This window comes from Heterodontus francisci, chromosome 4 (genome assembly GCF_036365525.1).
Source record: "Heterodontus francisci isolate sHetFra1 chromosome 4, sHetFra1.hap1, whole genome shotgun sequence".
Lineage (NCBI taxonomy): Eukaryota > Metazoa > Chordata > Chondrichthyes > Heterodontiformes > Heterodontidae > Heterodontus > Heterodontus francisci.
In genome coordinates this window covers 88,246,343-88,265,908 of record NC_090374.1, presented here as the reverse complement: position 1 = coordinate 88,265,908, position 19,566 = coordinate 88,246,343, and the positions used below count along the sequence as shown (strand labels likewise).

The 19,566-nt window shown below is 45.5% G+C and overlaps 1 protein-coding gene across 7 annotated transcripts in view; it reads left to right on the top strand.

The window, feature by feature from the left end:
* The window catches only part of stard4 (StAR related lipid transfer domain containing 4), a 35,106-nt gene extending 21,582 nt beyond the window's left edge, over positions 1 to 13,524 (top strand). For 6 of the 7 annotated variants that reach the window (XM_068029820.1, XM_068029818.1, XM_068029822.1 and 3 more), the window contains 3 exons: positions 7,525 to 7,651; positions 11,241 to 11,358; positions 13,026 to 13,524. In XM_068029820.1, coding sequence (XP_067885921.1) covers positions 7,525 to 7,651; positions 11,241 to 11,358; positions 13,026 to 13,252 — 472 coding nt within the window. In that variant the 3' untranslated portion in view covers positions 13,253 to 13,524. The remainder of the gene's footprint in view (positions 1 to 7,524; positions 7,652 to 11,240; positions 11,359 to 13,025) is intronic. The other variant, XM_068029819.1, reaches the window with a different exon arrangement.
* The last annotated feature ends 6,042 nt before the right edge of the window (positions 13,525 to 19,566 follow it).

The window sequence follows — 19,566 nt, the reverse complement described above, 5'->3', positions numbered from 1 at the left end:
CTTGATCTTTATGTCGTCATTGTCGACAGGAATAGTGCCGGAAGACTGGAGGATAGCAAATGTTGTCCCCTTATTCAAGAAGGGGAGTAGAGACAGCCCTGGTAATTATAGACCTGTGAGCCTTACTTCGGTTGTGGGTAAAATGTTGGAAAAGGTTATAAGAGACAGGATTTATAATCATCTTGAAAAGAATAAGTTCATTAGCGATAGTCAGCACGGTTTTGTGACGGGTAGGTCGTGCCTCACAAACCTTATTGAGTTTTTCGAGAAGGTGACCAAACAGGTGGATGAGGGTAAAGCAGTGGATGTGGTGTATATGGATTTCAGTAAGGCGTTTGATAAGGTTCCCCATGGTAGGCTATTGCAGAAAATACGGAAGTATGGGGTTGAAGGTGATTTAGAGCTTTGGATCAGAAATTGGCTAGCTGAAAGAAGACAGAGGGTGGTGGTTGATGGCAAATGTTCATCCTGGAGTTTAGTTACTAGTGGTGTACCGCAAGGATCTGTTTTGGGGCACTGCTGTTTGTCATTTTTATAAATGACCTGGAAGAGGGTGTAGAAGGGTGGGTTAGTAAATTTGCGGATGACACGAGGTCGGTGGAGTTGTGGATAGTGCCGAAGGATGTTGTAGGGTACAGAGGGACATAGATAGGCTGCAGAGCTGGGCTGAGAGATGGCAAATGGAGTTTAATGCGGAAAAGTGCGAGGTGATTCACTTTGGAAGGAGTAACAGGAATGCAGAGTACTGGGCTAATGGGAAGATTCTTGGGAGTGTAGATGAACAGAGAGATCTTGGTGTCCAGGTGCATAAATCCCTGAAGGTTGCTATCCAGGTTAATAGGGCTGTTAAGAAGGCATATGGTGTGTTAGCTTTTATTAGTAGGGGGATCGAGTTTCAGAGCCACGAGGTCATGCTGCAGCTGTACAAAATTCTGGTGAGACCGCACCTGGAGTATTGCGTGCAGTTCTGGTCACCGCATTATAGGAAGGATGTGGAAGCTATGGAAAGGGTGCAGAGGAGATTTACTAGGATGTTGCCTGGTATGGAGGGAAGGTCTTACGAGGGAAGGCTGAGGGACTTGAGGTTGTTTTCGTTGGAGAGAAGGAGGAGGAGAGGTGACTTAATAGAGACATATTAGGTAATCAGAGGGTTAGATAGGGTGGATAGTGAGAGTCTTTTTCCTCGGATGGTGATGGCAAACACGAGGGGACATAGCTTTAAGTTGAGGGGTGATAGATATAGGACAGATGTCAGAGGTAGTTTCTTTACTCAGAGAGTATTAGGGGCGTGGAACGCCCTGCCTGCAACAGTAGTAGACTCTCCAACTTTAAGGGCATTTAAGTGGTCATTGGATAGACATATGGATGAAAATGGAATAGTGTAGGTCAGATGGTTTCACAGGTCGGCGCAACATCGAGGGCCGAAGGGCCAGTACTGCGCTGTAATGTTCTAATTCTAATTCTAATTCTTATCTAAACCTGTCATAATCTTCTACACCTCTATCAGCTCGCTCCTCAATCTCTTATGCATCAAGGAGAACAACCCCAGGTTTTCCAACCTCACCTTCTAGCTAAATTCCCTCAGCCCTAGAACCATTCTGGTAAATCTCCTCTGCAGACTCGCAAGGACCCTCACAACCTTCCTAAAGTGTGGTGACCAGAACTGGATGCAGTTCTCTAGTTGGGGCCTAACCAGAGCTTTATAAAGGTTCAGCATAACATCCCTGCTTCTGTACACAATATCTCTATATTTATGAAGCCCAAGATCCCATATGCTTTGCAACGACTCTCTCAATATGTCCTGCCACCTTCAAAGATCTGTGCACATGAACCCTATGTCCCTCTGTCCCTGCACACTCTTTAGAACTGTGCCATTATGTCTATAAAAACATTTTTAACTGTTCTGATGAAAGGTCACCGACCTGAAACGTTAACTCTGTTTCTCTATTCACAGATGCTGCCAAACCTGCTGAGTATTTTCAGCATTTTCTGTTTTTATTTTGGATTTCCAGATTTTTCATTTTGCTTTTCCATTAAATCTATATCGCCTCTCCCTATTCCTTCTACCAAAATGCATCACTTCACACTTCTCTGTATTAAATTCCATCTGCCATTTGTCTGCCCATTCTGCTAGCCTATCTATGTTCTGTTGCAGTCAATTGATATCATCCTCACTGTTTGCCACATGTTCAAGTTTGGTACAATCGGCAAACTTTGAAATGTTTTTTTAATATATATATATATTATATATATATATATAGAAAGAGAGAGAGCAGTGGTCCTAGTACTGACCCTTGGGGAACAGCACTGTCTATCATCTTCCAGTCATTTACCATGACTCGTTCTTTTCTGTCCTTAAGCCAATTTTTTTATCCAAGCTGATTCTGACCCTTCTGTTCTGTGAGCTTCAGTTTTGTTAACCAGCCTTTTATGTGGTACTTTGTTAAACACTTTCTTAAAATCCATACAGACAACATCCACTGAATTCCCTTCATCAACCATCTCTGTTACTTCATCAAAAAATTCAATTAGATTGGTCAAACATGATCTGCCTTTTAAAAATCGGTGCTCGCTCTCCTTAATTAACTCAAACCTCTCCAAGTACCTGTTAATATTTTCCATGATTATTATTTCTGAAACCTTACCACTGATTTTAAACTGACCAGCCTGTAGTTACGAGGAATGCCCTTACACCCTTTCTTAAACAAGGGTGTCACGTTTGCCACTTTCCAATCCTCTGGTACCTCCCCCGTATCTAGGGAAGATTAGAAGCCATTGAAACCAGATGACTTATCCACTCTTATAGCTAATGTTACGACCAGGTGAGAAAGGTGTCTAGGGGTCTGTTACAATCTTCACTTGGTCTTATTGTAACAGGGTTTAATTTTAAACACACTGTGTTTTGAGCTCCCCCTTTGTGAATCCTTGTTCACAGCTTTCCAATTATAAGGTAAAGAAATGAGCATAAACAGGCTTTCTTCGGTTTAAAAGAGAAAAGTGAAATTTATTAAACTTACTTAAACTTAAACTCTAATACGGTTCACGCCTACGGATATACGATGCGCCTAAGCTAGCATGCAAATGCGATACACACATGCAAATAGGGACAGAAAAGAGGAGAGGAAAATATATTAGAGAGGGGCTTGAGGCAATTTCAGAAGAGTTTCTTGTTTACTGTGCTTCAAGCTGACTTGATTGTACTTTTCGAAGGGGCCCAGTATTCTTAAACCTTGTTCACGTAGGAGGCCTCTCTTTGAGGTTCACGTGTTTTCACAAGATTCAGTTCCCCGAGAGATGAGCAGGCAGGAGAGAAGTCTTCTCAAACCAGGAGCCAGGAGCTTTGAGTTCAAATCTCTTGTTGGAAGTTCAAAACTCAATAGCCAGCTAGTCATGTGACAAACTGGTCTGACCACTTCTTCTGTGTTTGTGGATTCTGCTATCTTAGCAGTCAACCTGGAATGCTAGCTCCCCCACCTTCAACGTCTGGTAATCAAAAGTCCATTGTTGGTTGAGTCAGGGCATGGCCCTTTGTCCCTTGTTCCAACACTGTCTGTTACCATGCAAATGTCTTTCCAGTCAGGGGCTTGCAATTTTAAGTTTTAATGTTCATGTGGCGAAATAATGTGTGCCTCAGTCTTTGCAGGTGGGGGGCTTGCCCGACACAAGCCTTTCCAGTACATCCTGCCTATCGCACTTCATCGCATCCATTACCTCTACCATCTCTGCTTCTACTGATATTTTGCCGCTAGCCAAGCTGTACCAGTACAGCTACAGCACTGGCATCAACTCGACAAAGTGGAAAATTGCCTAGGTATGTCCTGTCCACAAACACAGGACCAATCCAATCTGACTAAGAACCACCCCATCAGTCTACTCTTAATCTTCACCAAAGTGATGGAAGATATTGTTCACTGATGCTCAGTTTGGGTTCCGCCAGGACAAGTTGGCTCCACACCTCATTATAGCCTTGGTCCAAACATGGACAAAAGAGCTGATTTCCAGAGATGAGGTGAGACTGAGTGCCCGTGACATCAAGGCAGCATTTGTCTGAGTGCGGCATCAAGGAGCCGTAGTGAAGTTGAAGTCAATGGGAATCTGGGGGAGGCATACCTAGCACAAAAGAAGATGGCTGTGGTTGTTGGAGGCTAATCATCTCAGCCCCAGGACATCACTGCAGGAGTTCCTCAGGGTAGTGTCCTAGGCTCAAGCAACTCCAGCTGCTTGATCAATAACTTTCCCTCCAACATAAAGTTAGAAGTGGGGTGTTGGCTGATGATTGCACGGAGTTCAGTACAATTCGCAACTCCTCAGATAATGAAGCAGTCCATGCCCCCATACAGCAAGACCTGGACAACAGGCTTGGGCAGATAAGTGGCAACTGACATTCATGCCATACAAGTGCCAGGCAATGACCATCTCCAATAAAGAGAATATAACCATCTCCTCTTGACATTCAACAGCATTACCATTGCTGAATCTCCCGCCATCAATATCGTAAAGGTTACCATTAACTAAAAACTGAACTGGACCAGCCTCAGGTCAGAGGCTGGGAATTCTGCAGCAAGTAATTTACCTCCTGACTTCCCAAAACCTTTCCACCATCTGGAAGGCACATGTCAGGAGTGTGATGGAATACTCTTCACTTGCCTGCATGAATGCAGTTCCAACGACACTCAAGAATCTTGACATCATCCAGGACAAAGCAGCTCGATTGATTGGCATCCCATCCACCACCTTAAACATTCACTGCCTCCACCACTGGCACACAGTGGCAGCAGTGTGTACCATCTGCAAGATGCACTGCAGCAACTTCCCAAGGTTTCTTTTACAGCACCATCCAAACCCACAACCTCTACCACCCAAAGGACAAATGCAGCAGGTATGTGGGAACACCACCACTGGCAAGTTTCCCCCCAAGTCTCACACCATCTTGACTTGGAAATATATCACCTTTTCTTCATTGTCGCTGTGTCACAATCCTGGAACTCTCTACTTAACGGCACTGAGGAGAGCATCTTCATGATATGGACTGCAGCAGTTCAAGAAATCAGCTCACCGCCACCTTGAGGGCAATAAATGCTGGTCTTGCCAGTGACGCCCGCATCTAATGAATGGATGGAACAAAAAAATGGCACAAACCATAATTTTCCAAAGGTCTTTTGAAATGGGAATTGTGCCGAGGACTGCAGAATGGCAAATGTTCCACCTCTGTTTGAAAAAGGGTACAAGGTAGGAAATTAAAGCCTATATGGTTTATGGTAATATTGGCTATCTCTGCCTTTGGATCAGCCCAGCTGCTGTTGAAACCCTTACCCATGTTTTTGTTAAATCCAGATGCAACTATTCCAATGATCTCCTGCTTGACCTTCCATCCTCCATAATCTGAGCTCATCCAAACCTCTACCATCCATATCGAAACTTGCTCCGCCCTCTCTGTGCTCACTGATATACATGGCTCCCAGTCCACCGATATCTCAAATTTAAAATTCTCATTTTAGAGTCATAGAGAGATACAGCACTGAAACAGGCCCTTCGGCCCACCGAGTCTGTGCCGACCATCAACCACCCATTTATACTAATCCTACATTAACCCCATATTCCCTACCACATCCCCACCTTCCCTCAATTCTCCTACCACCTACCTACACTAGGGGCAATTTACAATGGCCAATTTACCTATCAATCTGCAAGTCTTTGGCTGTGGGAGAAAACCGGAGCACCCGGAGGAAACCCACGCAGTCACAGGGAGAACTTGCAAACTCTGCATAGGCAGTACCCAGAACCGAACCCAGGTCGCTGGAGCTGTGATGCTAACCACTGCGCCACTCATTGCATTTAAATCCCTCCATAGCCTTGGCCCTCTCTTTCTCCATAACCTCTTCCAGCCATATGACCCTCAGTACTTTTGCATCCCTTCAACGCTGGCCTCTTGTGCATCTTCCATGACCTCTGCGGCACCATTGGCAGCTGCACCTTCAGTTGCCTAGAACCTAGGCTCTGGAATTTTCTCCAGAAGAGGTGGTATTGTGACAGGTCAGGATTGACATAATTCCTTTTTCTAACTTTGCCAGTTCTGATGAAAGGTCACAGACCTGAAATGTCATCTCTGCTTCTCTCTCCACAGATGCTGCCTGACCCGCTGAGTATTGCCAGCACTTACTATTTTCATTTGACATAATTCCGTCTCACTTCCCTCCATGATGGAAGTGTGCTCCAGGCAGGACTTTGTGCCTTGAAACAAGGGCAGGAATTCAAGCATTGCTGCAGGCCTTTTAGGTCTGTGATGTAGGCCTGGTTGCTGAGCTCGCAGCCTTCTGGCTACTGTTGGGAAATTGCAGTCAGAAGGTCTTCAGATTTGTGAGGAAGCTGAAAGTGAAAGATGAAACTGCTTTCGCCAGCCTCTTTTTTTTCTCTTCCATGTTACTCCATTCTCAGGGGGATTCAGGTGCAAGGTCCAAAACCAGCTTCTTCAGGTTCCCATTTGACAGGGTACCATTCCAGTAAGCTTTGAAGAAAATGAGGTGGAAGGACCCCCTTGAACATTAATTACATGGTCATGCTTTGCTTGAGTCCTACAGTTGCCAACATTCCATCTTCCCTCAGACGAAAATAGGGCAAATATTCCAATATTTATGTGGAGGAGATCCAATGCATTCGGTGCATGTCCAGGAAAGCTCCTGTATTTGATTTATGGATTTTCAGAAGCTTTTTAATAAGGAGTTACATAAGAGACTTGTTACTAAAAGTAAGGGACACTGTATTGAAAGGAATGTAGCTGCATGGATAGGTAGACTGGTGGCTTTGGGAACAAAAGGAAAGAGGATAAATAGATTTTTTCAGATTGGCAAGATGTGGGATTGTCATAGAGTCGTACAGCATAGAAACAGGCCCTTCGGCCCACTGCTTCCATGCCGACCATAATGCCTATCTATACTAATCCCACCTGCCTGCATTAATTCCATATCCGTCTATGCCTTGCTCATTCAGGTTCCTGTCCAGATGCCTCTTAAATGTCGCTATTGTTCCTGCCTCCACCACCTCCTCAGGCAGCTCATTCCAGATACCCACTACTATTTGTGTGAAAAATTTACCCCTTTGATCCCCTTTAAACCTTCTACCTCTCACCTTAAATCTATGCCCTCTAGTTTCAGTCACCCCTAACCATGGGAAACAGACTCTGGCTATCTATCCTATCTATGCCTCTCATAATTTTATATACCTCTACCATGTCTGTGCTGGAACCTTTTGTTTTTCATTTATACCAAGGATTTGGGCATAGGTACAAAAGCAATGATATCAAAGTTTAATACCAAGGTAGAAGAGGGGCATGGTAAACCATGAGGAAGAATGCAGGAGATTAGAAGTGACACAAGTTTAGGGGAGAAGGGAAGGATAGTGCTGGTTTAAAACATCATTACTATGGGAACAGGCATTGTTATCTTTTCTTTAAGAAAAATGTCTATGTTCATTTCGAAGAACATCTTTATATAAATTTTTAACAAGGCACTTGAATGTAATTCTCAGGTACAAAACTCAAGGAATTGTGAAGGAAGCTCCAAACAGGATAGTGGATTACATTCGTCCTGGCCCATATAGATTAGATTGGGACAGCCTCATGACCTCTTTGGACATTATTGGTGAATTTGAACAGGTAAGATGATTCATAGACTAGTGACAAACACCTTGCATTCCTGTATTTTTTGACGATTTGCCTCCAGCATCCGTTGGGAGATTTTCCTCTGAAATCCTGCACACAGGGAAAATTAAACCTTTTCATGGGATTTGGTTATGCTTTTTTCAATGTACTACTTTTCAAAATGTTCGATTCTTTTTCTCTGTCCATTCCTCTTGAATTCTTAGCTTTCCAGGTACTTTTTCCCATCATAAAGATGTGTTGCTATCATACTATTTAACATTTTCAGGATCCAGATGAAGGAGCTTTACCTCATGGTAGCAGTCATTTGTCTCATGTAGCCAATAAGATTTGACACTTCAGTTCATTTTTAGCGAATTGCTAATTCATAGACTGAAAGTTGCTTGGCTACTTTGCAGGGTAACATTTTCTAAGTGCCAAAGTTGCATTTCTCGATGTTGACAAAGTTTGACTCGCTTGAACTGCAGCCTGATGAAATCATTTGAAGTTCCTCATATCTTTTAATGAATATTAAATTTACATTTGTGCTTTGCTTTTGTTAATAATGAACGGCATTAATAATTGTCAACTTTTATTGAATATATAATCTAGGCTGAGACTCCAATACAATACTGATAGAATGCTAGATGGTTGGAGATCCTGGCTTTCGGATGAAATGTTAAACTGAGACCTAGTCTTCCTTTTCCACTGGTTCACATGGGCATTAATAATCCCATTGAGGGGAGAACTGGGTGTCTCTGGGTTACACTGTAAGGGTCCTATATGAAATACATATGGGGCAGATGGCCAAAAGCTTGGACAAAGAAATAGGTTTTAAGGAGCATCTTAAAGTGAGGTAGAGAGGTTTAGGGAGGATGTTTCAGAACTTGGGGCCAAGGCAGCTGAAGGAATGGCTTTATGTGTCTCGGTGTCTAATTTTGCTTTATAATGCTCCTGTGAAGTGCCTGAAGTGGAAACTGTTCCATTTCCCTGCATTAACGGCACTCACCTTGATGGATATATGAAGAAAATCCCATGACACAATTCAGTGAAAAGCGGGAATCCTCCCAGTGCCATGACCAACATTCTTATATTAATCAACATCCAGAAAAACAGATTAATTGTTCGTTCATGTTCTATGACCTTGCTGTGCTCATTATGCTCGCAGGCTGCCATCGGAATTTCTCCCATTGCATCCTTGTAAATCTTCGGTGGAACTCTTCTCAGTTGAGGACCAAAGCCCTTCAAAGGTTGCAAGAGCTCGCTCCCCGCTTCTCTCCCCCAGCCCACCAACTCTCCAGCCGCTCGTTCCCTGCTTCCCCACCCCCCTCCCGCTCTCCAGCCACATGCTCCCTGCTTCCCCCCACAACACCACCCCCCCATCCCTCCAGACACTATCTCTAGGCCGTGCCACTTCCCTCCTCTCAGCCACTCGCTCCAATGTTCCATCGTTCCTTACTGCGCCACCCAAAGAAGCAAGGCGGGCTGTGAGGGGTGACGGGGCGATGTAGGAGTGAGTGACCGAGAGGAGGGAAGCGGCACGGCCTGCAACCTAGAGCCAGCATCTGGAGGGATGGGGGGAGGGGGAAGTGGGGAGCGAGTGGCCGGAGAGCGGGCGGGGAGGGAAGCAGGGAGCAAGCGGCCGGAGAGCAGGATGGGGGGGTGGGGAGCGAGCGAGCGACCAGAGAGTGGAATGGCACTGAAACCTCAGAGAATTACGGTGGGTGTGCAGCACTGTCAGAGGTGCTGTCCTTCTGATGAGGCTTTAAACAGCGCAACATTCTCCGAGTGTCAAACATGTCCATTGTGTGCTGCCATGGGTTGAAGTTGTTTTTCTGTGATAAATTGAGCAGTGGCATCTTTAATCCTGGCAGCTGCTTGAACGTCGCAGACAGTGACATTTCAGAGGAACAGACTGCATTTATGCATGTGCGAGTACAGTGCCACCTAGTGGTCGCATTGTCAGCAAACGCAGCCTATAAATTAAGGCATTTACCTTGCATCATCATCCTTTTGTCACTTAATCTCCTGCTTTCTACCCTATCACAGACCTTCCCTTTTGTTCTCCCTCCCCGTCCCCTGCCTTCCCTGCCTCTGTACTTGCTGAGAACCTGTTGTCCAGTTCTGATGAAAGATCTCTCCCCACAGTGGCTGCCTCATCTGATTATTTCCAGCATTTTCTGTTTTTGTTTCAGATTTCCAGCATCCATAGTATTTGGCTTTTGTATTGGTTAAATCGCTACATTTTTGACATGGTTGTTATATTATGAGATCTTGCATTGTGTGCATTTAAATAGGCTATTTAATAAGCCATTAACAGATTGCACAGACTCCAAGCATTTAAAGTGCTTAAGTCACTGACAATATCGTGTCCTTTGGGCATAGAATAGTCCTCAGGCCATTGTGTACCGAATAATATGGTTCTGGCTTGACAGCTGTGGTCCAAAAACTAGGAGATTCCAGGGTGGCGGGCAACAGGACAGGAAATTGGAGTGGGGGGAGGGGAGGGGAGGGCAATATATTACAGGTGAAACAGGACCGGAGGTTGAAGTGGGGGAGCCACAGGACAGGAAATCTCGGGGGGGGGGGGGGGGTGTTGGGTAGGACATTGGAGGGGAGACAGGACAGGAGATTGGAGGCGAAACATGGAGAGAACAATTGGGAGGTGATGGTGAATGTGATTCAGGTCTAAAGTTGGGGTCGGTGGGGAGGGGATGAGAGGGAGAATGTGATCTAGATGGAATGGAAAATGGATAATGTTCTCCTTCTCCTCTGTTATTTCTAAATTGTTAGGCTGCTTGTCCGACATCCAGTACTAGGGAAGCAGAAATTTCCTCCAACTAAATATTGACTGACTCCATCCCTCTGCCTTGAAATGCCTGATGCTGGACCGGACAGTTCAGAGCCTCTCATATTTAACCCCAAGATGAGCTTCTGATCACATAATTCGTGACATCACCAGAACCGCTTAGTTCCACCTCCGGAATATCCCGCCCGCCCCCCCCCCCAACTGACTCTGCCCCTGACTCAGCTCACCCTCTGCTAAAATCCTCATCCATGCCTTTGTTACCTCTAAACTTGATAATTCCAGTGCTCTCCTGGCTGGCTTCCCATCTTCCACCCTACATAAACTTGAGTTCATCCAAAACTTGCACCAAGTCCTGTTTATCCGTCACCCCTGAGCTCACTAACCTACATTGATTTCTGGTCTAGCTAAGCCTCAATTTTAAAATTCTCATCCTTGTTTTCAGATCCCTCCAAGGCCTTGCTCCTCCCTATCTCTGTAACTTCCACCAGCTGTGTTTTCAGTTGCCAAGGCCCTAATTTCTGGAATTCTCTCTCTCAACCTCTCCACCTCTCTCTCCTCCTTTAAGACACTCCTTAAAACCTACCTGTTTGACCAGACTTTTGATCATGTGTGCTAATGTCTCCTTATACATGTCAGATTTTGTTGATAATACTCCTGTGAAGTGCCATGGGAAGTTTTACTATGTTAAAAGTGCTATATAAATGCAACTTGTTGTTTATACAAGAAGATAGCCAAGAAAGTGGAATATGGAAAAAATATCTTATTAAATATTTATTAACCTCCTGTAATTTTACACAGCAGGGTTGTTGTTTGATGCAATACACCACAGCAGGACAGTTGTGGAATGCCATTGCCCCAAGAGAGTTCATCGACCTCTCCTATACCACAGATTATCAGGATGGGCTGCTGTCTTGTGGTGAGCACATGTAGCTAAGTTTACAACCTCTTTTCTCCCCTTCCCTGGAGGAACATGCGTCTGCCCGAATTCTTCAGGCTGGATATTACCGTTCCCCGGCCGACATTGAGGGTCGTAGCAGGAGGACCCAGAAAATGCCTCCGGGAGAGGCCCGCCATGGGCCTCGACACTGGGAAGGCCTGACCCCATATTGCCGGCAGTGAGGCCTCGTGGCGGCACCCCCCCCTCCCTCCCACCCACTGCTCAGCGATAGGACCAACATTACCATAGTCAAAAATGCAAATGAATGCATTACTTACCCGTTCCCGCTGACCGTTCCATTGCCATATTGGTGGCAGAGGTCGTCACCCCTGTGTCATCGGTCTCCATTCGGAGATCTGATGCAGGACACTGGTGGGGAGCGGTAAATATTTCAGTGCCAGTGGGGCAGGGAAAACTATTCCGATTGGTGGAGGGGATGTTGGGAAGGGGTTGAAGATAAAGGTTAATGAACTTTGGGTGGGGTGGGTGGGAGGTCAGGTACACAAGGGAGGCGAGGTGAGAGGGCAAGGAATGAAGTAAGTGGATATTGGGAGGTGGGAGAGGGGATGGAAACATTTGTTTCATTGTTCAAATAAGATGTGAAGTGCCTATTTCTTTAAATATTGAAATTAAATGTAAGGGCTGGAAGCCCTTTAAAAATGGCGCCAGATGCCATTACCGGGAACAGATTGCCCACCCCCTTCACATCATCGGGGGGGTGGGGGGGACGCAGTCCTCCCTTGCCATGTAAATGATCCGCTGCATTTAATATCGCAGCGGCTGCACGGGATAAAGCGCGTGTGTGCGGGCCGCCATCTTTGTAGCTTGCCATTGTAAAATGCAGCCCTTCCCATGAATTCACAGCTGAGATTGGAAATCTGGAAGTGTGTGGAATTATGGGTAGAAAGTAATGATAAAGCAACTCAGTCTTCTAGAACTGTAAGATGTTACAATTGAAATGTCAATTGCAATTTTTTGTTATATCAGTCTGCTAGAGGTTTTAATTTCAAAGACAATCAGCATCGAGGTTATTCTTTCACCTATTGCAAATTCATTAGTCATAAACTGCTTACATCCATTCATTTCTCATGCAGCTATTTCATTATCTACTGATTGTCAAGGCCTAGTAGAAAATTCTCCATTTTATATATTTGTAGCTGAGTTGCTCCCAGATTTCTGCAGGTAGCTGAAAAAGAGAAAATTTTGACTCTGATATCTTGAACACAGTACAGCAATTCACAAACACCAGGAATAATTACCTATATAAAAGTTAATTATACAAATTGCGCATCTCGGAGAGCCTGGTGTGTGCTCCCAGTGGGCAAAGCTTTGTGCCAATGCTGCACATTAGTAACATTTGCTGTATAGTTTCAACCCATCCCCACTTAAACAGATCTACCTAATACATATAGCAGAAATTAGTGTTCTATTCAGCTTTTTTTTAAAAAAGGTGATAAATACAATCCAATTTTAAAAAGAATTCATCATTGTTTCCATGCTATGCTTTTTTTTGGTAATTTGAACTCTATTCAGTACATGTAATATACTTGCAATATACATGGAAGAAGGATTTAGTTATTTTGGAGAGTAATGCTTTGAAATGTCTAGCTGTATTAAAGAACAATCTTCTTGTTAACCCAATACAGGAGTCAGTGTTGAATATGGAAAGAAACAACCTAATTTTGTACGTGGATTTAATCACCCATGTGGATGGTTTTGCATTCCTCTGAAGAGTGACCCTGACCACAGCCTCTTGACTGGCTTTATTCAGACTGATTTACGAGGAATGCTGCCACAGGCTGTAGTGGACACTGCAATGGCAAATTCATTAGTCAACTTCTACAATGAACTCCGAAATGCTTTGAAAACTTAGGTCTAAGCTGAAACAATAACTACAGCTAACCCCCTTTAAGAATATTTTTTCTTGTAATGCCTTGATATAGGTTCCTTCCTACTGTTCTACAGAGCTCGGTAGGTAATAAGTGCAATATTCATTGGCAGTGGCCATGCTTAGTGTTTCCTTCGTTTGATGTTCTATTTACATGTATATTACAATATTACAATTTCAATGTAATAATATTAGTAACTGTTTACAGCTAATGGATTTAAATTCTGATCTTTATGGGATTAAAATTTAATACACAATCTGGAGTTCAAAGAAGTAACTATTGTAGTTCAACAAATTATTAAGATCTGTTAGACTGCAGGCTGAAAATTGAAAGGTCACAAAATTCAGATGCATAGCGCCCAATTTTCGATGCTACAGGTACCAGTTTGCCTCCAAATAGGCATCTGCAGCTTGCCTGTGCACTTTCAGTGCTGGCTGCGGCAGATGTCATTTTGGTGAGGGCGTCAGCATGCGCATGCAGGGAATGGCCACAAAAATTATGCAGAGCAGGCAGATCATGCGTTAATCAGAATGCAATGCTGATTTGATGCCAGCGGTGCCATTTTGGAGCTCAACAGTTCAGCTAATGTACTCTCTTAACCTCACACAGCTGAACACATGTTCAGCAGCAGGAAGAACCTCCCACCAGCACTATTTAAAGGAATCATCAACTACTTTCAGGTTAGTTGCTGATTGATTTCTACTGGCTCTTTCTGTACCTGTAGAAGTGTTTGGTGGTTTCCAGAGTTGTATAAAGTTGCCAAAGTCTACAGGGAGTGGTGTGGCATTTGCTGAAGGACTTTGTCCTGACTTCAAGGATTCTGCACAAACCACTTGATCCCAGACATGGATACAATAGTTTGCATCTTCCTTGGCCCACAGTATGACAGAAAAAATGAGCAGAGGCAACAGAGAGCAGGGCAAAGAGCTCTCAGCAGGATACCAGACCCGTCCAGAGTGTTCAGAGCAATTCTCCTACCTAAATCTCAGTGAGGAACAGCGTACTGAATTTTATGGCCCTGCTGAGGATGAGAACAAAGGCGATCGGGGCCCGAAAATCCCAGTGCCGGCTGGCATGCTCGCTCTGCAACGCCATCCCTGGCGCCAGCCCTGTTCATTAGGGCAAGGGGAGGGCAGGATTGTGATTCTAACTAATCGCTGATTCAGGTCACTTAATGGGACTTGGTGAGCTCATTAATAGCTCATTAATGGGGGAAGTTCAGAGTTTACGGGGCCCCCGGGATACACTGGGTAGACCAGGTGAAAGGAAGCAGGTACAGTTTGGGAAGCCAGTCATGGCCACCCCAGGGAATTACCCCAGAGGCATAAAGGTTTCAATGCTGCAGAGGGGATACTCGGCCATTGGGAAACAGGTGCCCTTGGCGCTGAACAGGTGGCAGGGAGAGTGGGCAGTCAGTTCTTGGGCAGTGCAGGGGGTCGTTACCTTCCTGGCATCGTGGGAGCAGAGGAGCAGGGGGCAAGGCAGCCAAGGACAACTGGGCAACCAGCTGACCACAAGAAAGGCAGCAGCTGGTAATGGGGGCACGGCTCCCAGACTTTGGGCTCAGTGGTGCTGAGGGGCAACACCTTCCACAGGAAGGACGGAGCTCCAGGCATCAGGATGGCAGGGGAGAGGAATGAGGGGCAGGCAGGGCATGCCATACCCTCCACATAGGATCTACCACCAATGAAGGAGCTACCTGAAGATGAAAGAGGCCCAGCGCCGCAGGTGACTGCGACTCACCGGCAGGTGGTCACAGACATATGTCGCCAAGGACTTCACACCTCACAGCACTGGTCGCCATACCCTTCCATCAAAGTTATGTGGCCTTGAACTTCTTCGCTTCCGGCTCCTTCCAAGGATCAACTGCGGACCTTAGTGGCATCTTGCAAATAGCTGCACATCACTGCATCTCACAGGTTGCTGATGTCCTATATGCCAGAACTGAGCAATACATTTATTTCACGGCAGATGAGGCCTCGCAGGCACAGAGGCAGTGGGTTTCGCTGCCATCTCTGGATTCCCCCAGGTGCAGGGTGTAATCGATTTCTGTGGTGGCGAATTCCACAGGTTCACCACTCTCTGGGTGAAAAGATTTGTCAGGACAGAAATTTCTTCACCCAGAGACTGGTGAACCTGTGGAATTTGCTACCACAGGAAGCAGTTGAGGCCAAAACATTCCATGTTTTCAAGAAGGAGTTAGATATAGCTCTTGGGTTTAAAGGGATCAAAGGATATGGGGCGAAAACGGGAACAGATTACTGAGTTGGATGATCAGCCATAATCATAATGAATGGCGGAGCAGGCTTCAAGGGCCGAATGGCCTACTCCTGCTCTTATTTTCTATGTTTCTATGATTGCTTGTAGCCATCAAGGCACATGACACTGGTACAGGCCAGTCAGATTCATCAACAGGAGGGGCTTCCACTCCCTCAACGTTCAGTTGGTCTGTGACCACAACAAGAGCTTCCTCCATGTGAGCACTCGCTTTCCTGGCAGCTGCTATGACTCTTTCATCCTCTGCCAGTCCAGGCTGCTGCAGATCTTCATTCCGCCCCCACATAATCTGTGGATGGATTCTAGGGCCAATAGATATCCCTTGAAGAGATGGCTACTCACCCATGTACAAGGGCCCCAGGCAGAGGCAAAGAAGTGATACAACCAAAGCCATCTGCTCACAAGGACTGTCATTGAGAAAGCCATCAGGCTTCTCAAAATGCGATTCTGGTGCCGGACCAGTTGGGTGGCATGGTACCCTCCATTACACTCCTACAAAGGTCTCTGTCATTGTGGTGATCTGCTGCATCCTTCATAACATGGTCCTCCAGAGAGGTGTAGACTTTGAGGACGGTGAGACTTTGGAACCAGATAGCTCATCGGAGGAGCACGAGGTGAGAAAGGAGAAGGAAGCTGAGGGGGAGTATGCAGAACGCCGAGGTGCCCTGGCTGCACAAGGAGGTGGGCAGGCAACGGCACGGGCCCGAAGGGTTCGTTGGAATGCCATGAATGTCGGGGATTTTTTGATTCAGGACTGTTTCAACTGAGTGCCGTGGCCCAGGATGAAGGGCAAGGGATGCAATGCACTCTGAGGTGACTGTCCTAACACACCTATTGAAAATGAAGGCTGGAATATCTAAACTCTTACCACCAATGAAGGATGCACATGTGCCCAGAGCCTTTGCCCTCTCCTTGATTTTTATATAAAACACTCCAAACATTTTAACCAGATAAAAGCTCACAATTTCATGATAAGGGGATACTCAGAAATTAAATAATATGACTTTGACTGGAATTTTACGGTGGGCGGGGGGACTGGTCCACCAGCCAAAAAGTCAGTAGCGAGCCTGCCTGCACCAGGCCTGGGGATCCAGAAGGATTTTACGATCCCCAGGCCCTTAATTGATCTTGGGCGAGACTTACACCTCATTGAGACAGGAAGTCCCGCCGAATGGAGCTGTTAGTCCCAGCAGCGCCACTGGGAGTGGTGGCCACTGCTGGGACTACACCCAGCTTCGGGAGGAAGATGACGGACGGCGCCCGGGAAAAGGTAGATTTTTACGGCCTCAACGGGGATGATCAGTCGGGCCCTGGTGAGGCAAGAGGGATCAGTTAGGGGGGCGGGGAGGCGTCTTGTGCATTGGGGGCAGTTGGGGCTTCAGGGGCGGCTCTCTGTGCGGCACAGAGTGCTCAATAAGGAGGGCCCAGCCCGCCAGAAGGCCGCCTAGTTTCATCAGGCGGGTTTTCTGAGGCCAGCCAAGGGTAAAATATTGGTGGCGGTAGGTGGACCCGGGTTCGATTCTGGGTACTGCCTGTGTGGAGTTTGCAAGTTCTCCCTGTGACCACATGGGTTTTTGCCGGGTGCTCCGGTTTCCTCCCACAGCCAAAGACTTGCAGGTTGTTAGGTAAATTGGCCATTGTAAATTGCCCCTAGTGTAGGTAGGTGATAGGGAAGATGGGATTACTGCAGGGTTAGTATAAATGGGTGGCTGTTGGTCGGCACAGACACGGTGGGCCGAAGGGCCTGTTTCAGTGCTGTATCTCTAAATAAATAAATAAAAATAAATAATTGGCCTGGGCCAGGCGGGCCATTTCTCGCTACTGCCCCTCAGAAATTGGCATCGGAGCCGGGAGCGGGTCGGGAAGGGCTCCCCAGCCTTCCGCTGCATTTTAAACCCCTCCATCCCACACCCCCAGCACCAGCCCCTTTTGGAGGGCGTTAAATTCAAGCCTTTGTTTTATTGGTTATTTAATTTCAATGTAATTTTAATTTACAGAAGGTCAGAGGGATCTTGGTGTACTTGTCCATATATCACTGAAGGCAGCAGCACAGGCAGATAAGGTGGTTAGGAAGGCATGTGGGATACTTGCCTTTATTAGCCGAGACATAGAATATAAGAGCAGGGAGGTTATGATGGAGCTGTATAAAACGCTAGTTAGGCCACAGCTGGAGTACTGTGTACAGTTCTGATCACCGCTGTATAGGAAGGATGTGCTTGCACTGGAGAGGGTGCAGAGGAGATTCACCAGGGTGTTGCCTGGGCTGCAGCATTTCAGCTATGAAGAGAGACTGGATAGGCTAGGCTTGTTTCCCTTAGAGCAGAGAAGGCTGAGGGGGGACCTGATTGAGGTATACAAAATTATGAGGGGCATTGATAGGATAGATAGGAAGAAACTTTTTCTCTTAGTGGAGGGGTCAATAACCAGGGGGCATAGATTTAAGGCAAGGGGCAGGAGGTTTAGAGGGGATTTGAGGAAAACATTTTTCACCCAGAGTGTGGTTGGAATCTGGAACACACTACCTGAAGGGGTGGTAGAGGCAGGAACCCTCATAACATTTAAGTATTTAGATGAGCACTTGAAACGCCATAGCATACAAGTTTACGGGCCAAGTGCTGGAAAATGGGATTAGAATAGATAGGTGCTTGATGGCTGGCACAAACATGGTGGGCCTGTTTCTGTGCTGTATAACTCTGTGACTCTATGAATGTGTTTATTCTTAAAAGCTTTTTAAACAAACGTTGTGCAGTAACTGCTTTTTTCTTTTCGGGTTAACTTAGGTTACATGACATCTATTTTTTGTACGTGATGTGCCATTTTCTGATTGATCATTCGTAATAGTTCTTTGGTGCTACCTTGTACCATCTTCTTAAGACAGTCTGCCTGTGTCATTATCATTAGCAACTAATTAGGATTATAGTTATCAGTATATCATGTACAGTATGTCTCATTTTCTAACTAGTTTATAAATTCCAATGTAGAAGAGACATTAGGATGGATTTTTTTTAACTTAAAAGGTATTTTTGTTACAGATTCCAATGTAGCAGAAATGTTGGGATGGATTTTTTTTAACTAAAAATGAATCATGAATTTTTTAACTCTGCTCTTAAAGGGAAATCCAGTGAATCTTGAAAACTGACAGTTTATTCTATCTTTAATTGTATTCAATGAATCTTTATTCCTAAAATGTAATGTATTAATTATATCTGAATTCTGCCTAATTAAGTGTTATTAATTATCTCTATTCTTTCCTAATTATTACTATTATATCTATTTTTCATCACATGATCTCCTTCATCACCTCATACTACTTTTTTGGTCACGCTGCATATAAAAGTTTCAAACGTGTGCCTTGAATTGTGATTATTTATAAAATGAATGTTCACATAGACAGTAAAAAGACCAGTGACCCACTCAGTGCTACACGCAATGCGGTGACCTCCGTGCTTGAACATTTGTATGCGGTGCTCCCCTTGTAGCCTCAGAGGTGGAGGCAGTTTGCTCACTGGTCTCTGCCTGCGGCTGAGATGCAAAAGCTGGTTGTCCTTGTGAAGGTGCCCGAGAGGACATCTCCAGAGGCTGCTGCACCTGCATCATTGCTGGGGCAGCCTTCACCATTTGGCCCTGCTGCACAGAGTTTCCCACAGTTAGAGGAGCCAAGGAGGCTGAAGATGTGAAGGTGCCCCATGAGGGGTGGCACCATCACCCTCCTCTGTGACATCCTCAGCCCTTGTCTGGCGCTCCAGATGGCTGGAGGCAGACACCAACTGGGGCGCAACTCGCATCCACTCCAGACATGTTTGAAAAACCAAAGATGCTCAATAGGGAAAATTGCACAGCAAACAGCCTTTGAAACATTGATACTATCTTTGCCAGTGCTCATGCATTTCAGCTCACATGCGGAACTCTCTGTCACAACAGATGCGTCAGGAACTGCAATTGGAGCTGTACTCTCAGTTCATTGAAGGATGCAAATGACTGATAGCTTCTGCATCACGCCCATTGTCATAAACTGAATGTA